The sequence below is a fragment of the Chiloscyllium plagiosum genome, unplaced genomic scaffold (genome assembly GCF_037043375.1).
Source record: "Chiloscyllium plagiosum isolate Xiang-an unplaced genomic scaffold, Cpla_swu_hap1 HiC_scaffold_2, whole genome shotgun sequence".
Lineage (NCBI taxonomy): Eukaryota > Metazoa > Chordata > Chondrichthyes > Orectolobiformes > Hemiscylliidae > Chiloscyllium > Chiloscyllium plagiosum.
In genome coordinates this window covers 100,524,331-100,537,241 of record NW_028270140.1, presented here as the reverse complement: position 1 = coordinate 100,537,241, position 12,911 = coordinate 100,524,331, and the positions used below count along the sequence as shown (strand labels likewise).

Here is a 12,911-nt window from a genome sequence, read left to right as displayed (position 1 = left end):
TCCCCATTCCATTTACTTTTCTCTTTGCAAGCTTTCCCCTTTTGGCCCACAAACTCAAACATACTGGCTGTTCTCTACCAAGGAAATTGAAGTGCTTTTTCGTGCACTGAGTTTACAATATACCTGCAGACAATGTTTACTGAACACATTTGATACCATTTTGAAATGTAAGCAGCTGGTTTCCTATCAGCAAAAAAAAACCCTGCAGCACTAGAGTGCCTGAAGATAACAGATAGGGAAATTAGTAATCACTAAAACCCAGGGACAGATTAAGGAGGACATGTGATATTGACTTCCAATGAAGAGTTTCACGGCAAATGTACTCCTGAATCTCCAGCGAGCTATAAATGTGTTCAGAGATGTTATTACACATGTCTGGAGCAGGTAGGACCTGAACCCAAGTCTTCTGGGTCAGAGGTAGAGACATTATGCCACAAAAGCCCTCTCGAAACAAATGAATGGCTTATTTCTTTGCTACATTCCCCTGTGTAAATTTCTGTAATCACACCATATTTTCAATTCTCTGGGTTGAAGACATAATGCGTAAATAGAAAATAACCATGGAGTTACTGGTTAGACCTGGACTACAATAATTAAAATAAAATTAGATTACAGGAGATCTTGTTTGTGGCTCTGTACCTGAAGTGCTATACCCTGGACCAGTTGCTGCAAGGTGGGAATAGACTTGAGTGACTTGTTATTCTTTTTGTTTTTCAGTCAGCCAAAAGGATTGAATGACTTATTTCTGTGCTATAACTATGGTTACAGAAATTTACATAAGACAAAGTTCTTGTAAAAGCCTGAACTGTGACAGAAGTGGAGGGGAGGAGGCTGTCCAAGCAAACAGTTGTCTTTCTGTCGTTTGAAGAATGTTTACCAGTTCTCTCCTTGCTCCCCATTCTTTCAGAATTGCCATCTAGTGGCCTGGAAAAGAATTGCATCATTCAGTTGCAAAAGGAGAGGTTAAAGAACTGTATTTTTCTGTTCCAGGGCATTCCCTTTTTTAGTATGAGAAAATGATACTTGCATCACCTTTGGCAGAGCCTTCTTGATTATCCATAATCAGATAGACCTGGGGCAGATTGCAGGTTTCCATCAGCAATTACTCAGAATGGGACAACCCCACATACTCGTATAGCTGGTTCGACTTTAATGATTTTGGAAAGAAGCCAAGCCCTACCTTAGCAACTAGGGTCATGATCAAATTAACATAATTCTTATTGATTAAAAAGTACTGGTCAATGAAAATATAATTTCTTTGAAGTCAAACAATTTGAGCACAAAGATATGTCCCAGACGTGGTGGGGGCTGGTACAATTGCAACATTTAAGAGGCATTTGGATGGGTATATGGATAGGAAGGGTTTGGAGGGATATGGGCTGGATGCTGGAGGGTGGGACTAGATTGGGTTGGGATATCTGGTCGGCATGGACAGGTTGGACCGAAGGGTCTGTTTCCATGCTGTACATCTCTATGACTCTATGTGTCATACCACCAAACTGAATGAAATTTTAGTCAGCTGGAAAATAAACACAGCAGCCTTACAATTTTGTTTCTACACTTCAATGTAAATCACAAAAACTATAACATTGAATAATACATTTAAATGCTGTTTTGAACTAAAAAAAAAGGACTACTGATTTAAAATAAACATCAAACACAATCAATAAATGCCACACACTCTCTACTGGTGGATTCTTATTATTGCTGAAACTTGCTACCACTGGGAATAATTATGGTAAACAGCATGACTGCGTCTAAAGGGAAATTAGATCAACATGGGTGAGAAAGGAAAAGAGAGAGCTCTGCTGATTGAGTTAGATGAGGAAGGATGGGTGGAGGCTTGCATGAGCATAATCAGTGACATTGACTATTTGGACAGAATGGCCTGGTCATTTGCTGTACAATTCTGTAGCACACAATAAAGGAGATACTTAAACCAAAAACAAAGTACAAATAAAAAGCATGTTCCTCAAAGCATGCACCTCAACAATTGTTAGCTTTCCATGTCTTTTTAAAATCATTTGCACAGAAATATATTTTGGAGTCAGTTTTCAATTTTTTGCCACATTTTCCTGTCCTGACATGGGGGCCAAATTGTACTGGGTATGCTTTACAGGTGGCAGGAGGATTTCAATTCCAAGTTTACAGAGTCACAAAGTATTATAGCATAGAATGACCCCCTTCAGCCCATGATGATCCCGCTGGTCATCAGATACACATCTAGTCAAGTCTCATTTCCCAGCACTTGGCCCATATGCTATGGTCTTTCTAGTTTCATTAATAATCTCTTACATATTATGACGATTTTGCCTCTACCACCCTTTCAAGCAGTGAATTCCAGATACCTCATCACTCTCTGGGTGAAAACTATTCTGAAATCCCTTCTTAACCTTCAGCCCCTCAAGTTTAAAGTTATGTCTCCTGGTTACTGACCCGTCCAAGGGGAAAAAATCTCCTCCTAATCTACCTGACCTATGCACCTGATAAACTTCATACACCTTAAATCAGTGTCCCCTCAACTTTCTCAATTTCAAGGAAAAAGCACCTAGCCTCTCCATTTTTAAAGAAATGTTCAGCCTAGACAACATGCTGGTGAATCTGCTCTGTACCCTCTTGTGCAGTCACATCCTTCCTGCAGTGTAGTGAGCAGAACTGTGCCCTGTAATCCAACTGTGGCCTAACTAACATTTACACAGATCTATCATAATCATTCTGTTATTGTATTCAATGTCTCAACTAATAAAGATAAGTATCTCATATGCTTTCTTAACCGCACTATTCACATGCCTGGTTACTTTCAAAGGTCAATGGACAGGAACATCAAGGTCCTTCTGGTCCCATGTATTTCCCAGGGGCTACCATTCATCGTGTACTCCTTTGCCTTGTTAGTCATCTCAAAATGAATCATCTCTCACTTTTCAGGATTAAACTCATTTCCCAAGGTGCTGCCCATCTGACCAGCTATCACATTAAGGTTTTCCACCTCACTCTTTATCATACACCAATTTTTGTGTCATCTGCGAACCTATTGTTCAAACCTCCAACATTTGTGACTAGATCATTAATGTACACAACAAACAGCAATTGGTCCAGCACTAAAAACTCTGTGATACACCACTGGGCACATGCTTTCAGTCAAAAAGACACTCTTTCACAAAAGACCTTTCTGACTCCCGCCACGAGTCAATTTTGAATGGAATTTGCTAAACTACCCTGGATTTTACCTTCCGACCAGTATCCCATGTGACACCTTGTCAAAATCTTACTCTTATCATAGATGTCAACTGCATTAATGTCATCTAAACACTTTCTATGTCAACCTCTCAAAAAACTCAATCAAATTTGTAAGACATAATCTGCCCGACATGCCTATGCTTGATTTAATCCTTTTCTCTACAAACAGTGATTAATTCCATCCCTCAGCATTTTTGCCATAAATGACCCTACTACTGATGCTAGAGTCAGGCCTATAATTGCCCGCTTTATCCCGATCACCTTTCTTGAATAATGGTACCATGTCAGGATTTAAAAATGAATGATGTGGAGGTGCCGGTGTTGAACTGGGGTGGACAAAGTCAGAAGTCACATGACATCAGGTTATAGTCCAACAGGTTTATCTGAAACCACAAGCTTTCGGAACACTACTCCGTGACGACCTGCCCCATGGACTTTCTACATTCCTCAAGGGGTTCTTTGCTTTTTAAAGACATGGCATTTTTCTTATCTAATCCTGTATATTTCTCAACATCAAGGGTTCTCTGGACTTGTTGCACCTCCGCCCTCCACCTCCCCCCCTCCACCTCCCCCCCTCCACCTTCCCCCCCTCCACCTTCCCCCCCCCCCCCCCCCACTTAACCTTCATGTAGTTTTGAATAACTCCTACTTCTCTGATGCAGATTTTCCTACAAGTAGCTACACACGGTCTGACTCCCATTACTATCACCATCAAATTTCATTGGCACAGAAATGGAGCAGATCATGAGACTACAGCCAGCTGTCGCAAAACCGTGGAAGCATTAAGTTCAGACCTTCCATAATGTTGAAGGAGTCTGGTTGGCTTCAGAAGGAAATGAATATCCTGTAGCTCAGAGTTGTTGTGAACCAAGGCAGAAATATGATTAGAAAGCAGAAACCATATGGAAAATCATTTCAAAAGGTGCATCCAAATTCACATGTTAAATGAAATGTTGCATCCAAAGATGTACATGGCTTTTTCCTGCAGTGATTGATAAGAGGGCTGTTTTGAAAATTCAAATTACCATTAAACAATATTGTGCAAAAAGAACATACTTCAGATGCATCAGAATACATAATCTTGACATTATCTCGCATTGCACAACAGTGACATTCAGATTCTATTATGTGAATAGCCATTTTGCTTTCATGATGTCCTTCAAGTTCAGCTCAATCATCTGCTTGGCCATTTCAAATCTTTGACGAGAACTGAACCTTTAGCTGTGTTTGAAGACTTTAATGTCTACAAACCTGGAGGCTTTGTTAGCACAGCCATTCAATGAAACTCATCATGAATTCTTGGCTGAGTAGCATAGCCATTAAAGAACTCTACTGAGCAAGGGTTATTGAAGCAGTTGTCATGTAAAATGTGAGCACAGTCACTTTGACAGAAGTATGAACTGTTAAAAGGATTATGGTTTCTTTAAAATAGATTTTCATGTACTGTTTATATATTTTGACACATGTGAGCTTCTCAAAGATATCCCAAAGTTATTAAATAACTGGTGAGTTCTATTTATAGTGGATAATGAATGAATAGGTGGAGAGGAGTGTATGGGGTCGAGCAGCAATGGGGTTAATGAAGTGAAGGTTAAGGAGCCTCACATTCATCGCTGAAACTGGGTTGGTGTCTTAGAAAATAAAGACATTAATCTAGCTGACTGTGCATCAGCCTGCTTCTGGCTCCATCTTGGGCATGGTGCAAGAGACAGAAGGCTTGAATCCCTAACCATGAAAATTGTATCAGCAGGCACTGACAAACAGGACTGAAGACAACAAATGCTGGAGGTCACAGCTGATCAGACAGCATCCATGGCGAGAAAGCAAGCTAATGTTTCAAGTCTAGATGACTCTTCATCAGAGCTGATGAAGAATCATCTGGACTCAAACCATTAGCTTGCTCTGATATTCAATATCCCTGCATCGCTAGTAGGGGCAATTAATTTCCTGTGAGACTTTAGATGCTGAGCACTATAGTATCAACAAGTACCACGACTTCAAAAGGAAGAATAAGTTGGATTCCCCATTTCAATCGCTTTCCAATGCAAGCCACATTATCAGGAAATGCTGAACAGAGGCTGCAATGTCTCCTAACAAAGAGAATAAAAACATCAAGCCTACGCAGTACCTTGTGCTTTGTAGAAGCAAAAGCAAACAACATCTCAGCAAATTACTCATTCTCGTAGTAGCAAAACAGTCCAACACCAGCATCCCGAAGTCATGAACAGGGCAGAGTTTCCTAATTATTCTCAAAATGGAAATCAATTCAAATTGTTATTAGAAACGAATATAATATATACAAACTTTTCTATTAGCTTGTCCCAGTTCTTCTTTAAGAATTCCCAAGCAAGATGGTATCCTGTTGGATTTTTGCTCACGGATATAATAATGGAAGGCAGATCTTGTGTTTTGACAGTGTCACCTTGCAGACTTTGGTCCATTAGCCTGATTATAAGACAAGAAATTCGAGTTTCCAATGAATATATTTATCAATGAGGCTAGGAGATGTGATGCACAACATAAAGCTTGAACTCTTTACCTGGGATCAGCGAGATAGGTCCATAAAATGAATGAGGTTTCTTTGCAATACAGTGTTTTAAAGATTGCATTTTTGATACAAATGTTCTCAATACTCAACTTCAAGTTAGTTCTAAATGTTTTCACTAGTCTTTATAATAAAAGATTTATGCAGCAAATTTAGACTTTGTGCATTAGTGTAAAAATGATCATAGCAAATCACTAATCACCATTTCCTCAGAATCCATAGGCTTCAGTGGCAGAGAATTCAGGAGATATCTGAAGTGAGCAGCCAGTGCATTGTAATCTGATTTACACAATTGGACAAAGTTAAAATCTACCCTTAAAAGGAGTATGTTTAGTCTAAGTAGACAGATACTTTGTAAAACAGACATGCCATATCTGACATAAAGGCCATATCCGGCATAAAGATAAAAAGGTTACAGAAGTTAAGATCTTTAAGTTAAATTGTAACCTAAAAATAAATGCTTCGTGTAGATGTACAAGTTTCCTGGAGACAGGATGATCATATTCAAGCCAACAAGTCCAGGCGAAACAAATAATTCCTCGATAGACACTTATCTAATATCTCAGGAGGTCAATCCATCATCTAAAAATAAGATTACACAACCAGATCATCTCATGTGGACATACAGGTTTTGGAAACAATGTTGCCCATGACCATATAGCGGCATCAATTCTACTGGTTTGAGTTAGACTGTCCAGGTGATTTTGTTCAAAAATCAAAAATTAGAGCAAAGGGTTAATGAATTTCAAGTGTAAATTCCATTCAGCAGAAATTTCATTACTGCAAAATCTTGTACTATTTTAAAAACCATTGCATTAGAAACCAGCCTCTGACAACAAATCTGGCGGATTCAGTTAAATGAATTACAACAGTGACATTCACTAATTGTTCTTGGTTGCCTTCAAGAAGACTCCTAGAAATAAGCTGATCTTTAGGCACGAAGGCACTAATCGGCACTTTTTGGAAAATCTTAAATGTTAAAAAATATAACTTACTGAGAAAATTATAAAAATGCTGATTTTTATAAAGAACCAAATTTCATCTGTATTAATATAACTGCCTCTTAAAAAAATCAAGGAATTTTTTTAAATGCATAAAAAAAGATATGTACTAAAATGTTGTCCAGTTGTATTGATTAACAGAAGATTTCAGATTCATTGGTATGCAAAGATATTTGAGTGGAAACAAAAGCAAAATATTCAATTCAGTAAAACAAGTGCAATTTTAGGCATAATTTGCACCCATCTTGCTAACTGGAAATGATTTCCCAGGGTCTTAACTTTTCAATAGATTATCTAGTCTTATTAAGTCATCAGTAAACTATGGAGTTTAATCATTAATTAGCTCACTAGTTTATACCTATTTCAGACACTGATCTCAAGCGTAAATTACATTTGCAGTGTAATTAAAATGTCAATTAACACTGCATTCCTGTGATATAACTAAACTGATCTTGTTATCTCTTATGTCAATTAGCCTAGTCTAATAATTATTGGCATCCACGGCATGGTGACTCAATGGTTAGCACTGCTACCTCACAGCTACAGGGACCTGGGTTTAATTCCTGACTCAGGTGATTGTGCAAACTTCACACAGACATTCTCTTTGTGTCTGTGTGGGTTTGCTCTGGTTTACTCCAACAATCTAAAGATGTGCTAGCTAGGTGAGTTGGCCATGCTAAATTGCCCATAGTATTAGGGGTCTGGGTGGGTTACTCTTTGGAGGGTTGGTATGGGGCTGAAGGGCTTATTTCCATATTGTAGGAAATCTAACCTTTAAGCTCTATATTGAAATATTAAAATTAATGATTCTTAGGTAATTACTTGTAAATAATAAACAGCAGTTTTTCCAATAATTAACAAGTGTTAATTCACTCAGTACTTTGTGTGAATCTGGATGACAGGCCAAAGTATATATTTTATTGTAATCTGATTTGATTTATGTATGAATCAATTTTAGGCATCATTAATCTCAACATAAATTCCTCAACAAGCAGTTATGGTGAAATATTTTAGGGATTAATGTGGTATGCTTGGTGAATATTCTTCTTCGTGTACTGATACAATGGTCCTGCAAGGACTAGTCCTTTTTTCCCTGAAAAATGACCAAATCATTTACCTTATTTATTTCATTTATCTATTTTACACAATCTCATTTATATAATCTGCAATGTTACTGCAGTATTCTCGGTATTTTCTCTTCCTCATTTTTAATTGCTGCCTTTCTAAAAATATCATATTCTGTAGCTGTTCAATCTCTCAATCTGGATTCCCTTGTCATGTTATTCATTAACTATGCGATGAATTAATTAGAATGGGCTTTCCGTTTTCATGGTTAAATTGAAAGAGTGAACAGCAAAGCACTAGATGATACTGAGAGAAACAAAACTGAAGGGATACTATGGGTGCCAATGAAATTATAAGAGTAAGAATAATAAAAGACAAACTACAAACAAAAGCATATCAGTGTATTTAAAGATTTCTATTACCATATAAAGTAGACACAGTAGCAATGCTTGCACAGAAAATGTCTGATTCTTATTCGCTACACCATGCAACTTTAGATCAACAAATACAAGTGTAAGCTGACTCCAGTTAGGGAAATAACAATATGCTTAATATGATTTACCATTGAAGTTTCTCTGTATTATTGCTGATTGTCAGGGCTAATCTAATCTTGCTCTTCTCGGAGGTAAAGAGTGAGTGTCTGTACTTCTCAAACAGGAAGTCCCATCCCTCCGAAGTCCGGGCTCCAACTGCAAAAATTGCTAATGTAACATCTGAGGGTAAGCTGCCATAAAAAGAGATGAAGACTGTTTGTCAATCTTAAATTCTATTGTAATTTAAACAGAGAAACAGAACATGTTTAAAACATTTGGGTTGTCAGACAATAAAGGTGCCTATAAATTCACTATTAAATTTTTCACCTTCACCATATGGATTCCACTTTGCAGAACAGACCTCTCACTGTTACATCCCTTTTCAATTCTCATTCCATTCACTGAAGTAACAGTGTGTTAGCATGGATGTAGATGACAGAGCCTGGTTAGGGTGAAAGCCAGGGTGCAACGTAGGAAAAGTAATATCACTGGAACAGGACCTATCTAACTCCTTGGAAGTGTGTAGGAGTTGGCTAGATGGGTCAGTGGTTGATGATGGAGAAAGGAAGGGGAGAAAAGTCTCAACAGGACATGTCAGTAACCAATTGGGAACTTGGTGCTCTGCTGTGGAATCTTGGTCTGGAAGGAATCATATCACAGGAGGACAATAATCCTTGCTCCTGTTGTCAGTAATTTTGATAATGATTTTAAAAACAAACTCCTGCAGTTTCAAGGAGCTAAATTAAGCCAATGATGAAATTCAAATTGTGCCAATAAAAAGATTAAAAGGGGGGAAACCTCTAGATCAAAAATGTGAACAGAGTACTCAGAAAGCCAAGCTCAAAATTAGTACAAATGTGGTCATAAAGAGCTAAAACCAAGGGTCTTAGATAAAAAATACATTAGTTACAGATGGTAACATAAGTGAAGTTAGAAACTTTGCTAAGACTGAAAGCTTTTCCTAAATTGCAAGATCAGCATCATTCCTAGGCTTTACATGAGAAATTGAACAATCTGAAGGGTTCCCTTAAACCTCTCTCCTTGAAAGCAAGTTCAAATGATGCTTGTGGAAGGTTTCAAAATGCTGCTGACTGGACCATCCTTCAGATTATCAGTCAGTACAACTTGAGCAAATCCAAGTATTATTTTATCTCATTGTCCACTGGGAACCCTGATCAACTTAATTCCAGGTGAATCTGTCAGTGAGTCGAAATCAGGTTCACAATAACTTCATGCACCAAACTTCCACAACCAAACCTATATCTTCTTATGCCTTTTTCATGTTTAATATTCATTTCAACATGCATAATCTTATCTTACTTCATTCTCTTTAAAGTTGTGAGTGAGAATAAACAGCTGCTGACTAGGGGCCTACAGCACATAGGACTACACATGAGAAAAAACTGGGAAAAGATCAAGCAACAGAACTTAAAGCAGCTGTTATTAAAATGACTTTATTTTCTATTCGTAACCTTGGGACTCAGACATGGCCCTACATGGCAGAAGAATCAAAGTTTTTGAAAGATATGTACAATCCCGAGAATATCACTATGCCAAGCTGCTGTTTAATAGGTAAGAGGAACAGATCTCTCAATTTTGAGAGCATTTCCCAGGTATTAGTAATGGGGAAGAAGATGAGCCAGGTACATCTTTGTCATATCGTGTGTGAGAACTGACTGGTGCACTGTTTTACCCTTGTACTATTTTCTAGTTGTTCATAATGGAAAATTGTAACAGGTCTGGCAGCATCTGTGGAGGGAAAGTAGAGGTTAACGTTCCAGGTCCAGTGACCCTTCGTCAGAACATTTTCTGAATTGTTCTGAAAAAGGGTCACTGGACTTGAAATGTTAACTCTACTTTCCCTCCACAGATGCTGCCTGACTTGTAGAGGTTTTCCAGCAACTTCTGATTTTGTTTCTAATTTTCAGCATCTGCAGTTCTTTGAGTCTTTTTTAAACAACTGAGTAATCATCTGATTCACCACAAATAGTGGTCAAGAGTCAACCACTTTTCTGTTTGACTCAAATCATAGAGTATTCAAGTAAGATTAACAGGTTTCTTTTCTGATAAAAAAAAGGTACAAAAATGAACCAGCTAGGCTTTTTATGACAATTCAATAGCTTCATAACCACTCTTATTTATTTTAGCACTTTACCTTCAAATTGTTTTTCAAAATGGATTGCAAATTCTGAAAATACCTAAGTGGGATTTGAACTCATCTTTCCTTAATTAATAATCCAAACCTCTGGATTATAGGTCCAATTATGTTATTGTAATTCCTTTGTTCAAAAAGAGAAAGATAGAAACTAAGAAACTGTAGGTCAGTTTAGCTGAACATCTGTCGTAAGGAAAATGTTAGAAACTATTATTAATGATGTTATTACAGGGCACTTAGAAAGTTCAAGATAATTACTGACAACATAGTCTAATGAAAGGGAAATCAAATTTAATCAACTATTGGAGTTATTTGTGAAAATAACATGCTTTGATAAAGGGAGACCCTTGGATATACTGTAATTAGAATTCCAAAGGATACTTGATAAACTGCTAATCAAAGCTTACAGAGGAAAATAAAAGCTAATGGTGCAGAGGGTAACATGGATTGGAGATTGGCTAGCCAACAAGAAGCAGATAGTAGGTATAAATGGATCATTGTCTGGTTGGCAAGTTGTAAGGAGTGGTATGCTACAGAGGTCATTGCTGGGACGTTAAATGCTTGCAATTACCTAAATGACTTGAATGAAAGGACGGAAGTGTTGTTGTGAAATTTGCCTATGACACAAAATAGGTAGGATGTTTATGTTATATTACAGGAGACTACAAGAAGGTATCAAAAGATTTATGAGTAGCCAAAGATCTGGCAAATGGAGTACAATATGTGTGATGTAAAGTATGTGATTTATACATATATTAATATCATTTATTTTGGAGTATGGATTTTAACTTGTGGAGTATGGGTTTTGGTCTGTGTACATGCAGGGTTTTAATGATTAACTTGTTAGTATTTCAGATTCTGTGTTTTTTTTAAACCAGCAAAAGAGAGGGAGTCTCTGAGTGATAAATGGGGATTTGAGGTTATCATCAAGTCAGCAATGATTTATTGAATGGTTGAGCAGACTCAAAAGGCCGTATGATCTACTCCTTATCATAGTTTTAACCACGAACAGAGGAACAAATTACTACCGAGTACCAACCTCAATGTACCATTGGAATCCATCCATTTCCTGAAGTATTCCTCTGCTTTGTCAACGCAGGGCTGGTACTTGCGAAGGCAGGCAAACAGCAGCAATGAACTGCGCAGCAACTGTTCTGAGACAGAGCCATCATCACTCCATGACTGCTGGTCTATCAGGTTCTTAAATAAGTTGACTATGTATGCCTGGAGAAAACGAAAACAGGAAACTTCTGTTGATTGTTTGCGTTCTAGATAGAACAAATCACTCTGCCAACAGTGCAGTGGAAGAAACGAAAAGGATTGCGACACTGTGGAACATTCATGGCATAAAGCAGCTTCTGGACTTGGTACAAGAGTTCATCCAATCACATTCCACAGAGGCCCCACAGTGAAGAACATTCATCACTCTGGATCAAAATATTATAAGCTCAGTTTCAAAGTGAAAAGAGTGAATTTCTCACTGACTTGCTGTCTCTAGACAAGTGACCGTTCACAAGCATGATATCAGTAAAAGTGAAAATAGGTATGTTGGTTATCCATTTGTGGACTTGTCTGAAAACTGAATCTGGCATATAAACAATTGCCCACAGTCTGCACTACACTATCTGCCAATGGTCCAGCTATTTTGAGATGAAAATGCATGGTTTGTGGTTGAAATCCCTAGTTCCCTCCCAGCCCATCTAGCAATGAATACTTAGTAAGAGGAGAAATAATGGAATGTCACATGTTACATGATATAAACAGGAGAGGACAGTGGCAATGTCGCTGGACTAGAATCCAGAATGTTCAGCATGAAATTTCATCTTCACAGATGGAGAATTCTAAATTCAGTAAAAAGCTAGTGCAATGGCAACTGTAGAACCACTATCGATTGTTGCAAAACTTTATCTGATTTACTAACGTTTTGGAAGGAACTCTACTATCCTTACCTGGACTGGTCTATATATGATTCTAAACCTATAACATTGCCTCTTAAATGCCGTCTGGGCAACTAGGAATAAATGTTGGCTTAAGCAGTAATACCAACATCCTAGGAACAAAAAAACCCACAATTTTGAAACATTGCTTCTGTGGAGTGATATAAAATGACCTGATGTACACTTAGAATGAGGAAAACCCACACCTTAATCAAGGTATTTTGAAAAAATTAGTTTGTGCTATCTTTACATGCTTTCTCATATGATAATCCAGTACAGCATTTATTATATGTTAATGGTGAATTTGCATAGACATTATTTACAATTGCTGGTTTGGTTTCAGCAAGTTTAACTACCTTTAACCCAATTATTCCTTGTTAACGAGTAGAATTTCAGGGAGGTGGTGGGAAATGAGTTCTCTAGGGCTTAGATCTATTT

At 37.7% G+C, this 12,911-nt stretch overlaps 1 protein-coding gene across 4 annotated transcripts in view; it reads right to left on the bottom strand.

Annotated features, from left to right (window-relative positions):
* The window catches only part of LOC122559763 (endoplasmic reticulum aminopeptidase 1), an 80,108-nt gene that overhangs the window by 7,647 nt on the left and 59,550 nt on the right, over window positions 1-12,911 (bottom strand). For all 4 annotated transcript variants that reach the window (XM_087999032.1, XM_087999024.1, XM_087999038.1 and 1 more), the window contains 3 exons: window positions 11,576-11,760; window positions 8,411-8,572; window positions 5,542-5,682 (listed from right to left, as the gene is read on the bottom strand). In XM_087999032.1, coding sequence (XP_087855158.1) covers window positions 5,542-5,682; window positions 8,411-8,572; window positions 11,576-11,760 — 488 coding nt within the window. The remainder of the gene's footprint in view (window positions 1-5,541; window positions 5,683-8,410; window positions 8,573-11,575; window positions 11,761-12,911) is intronic.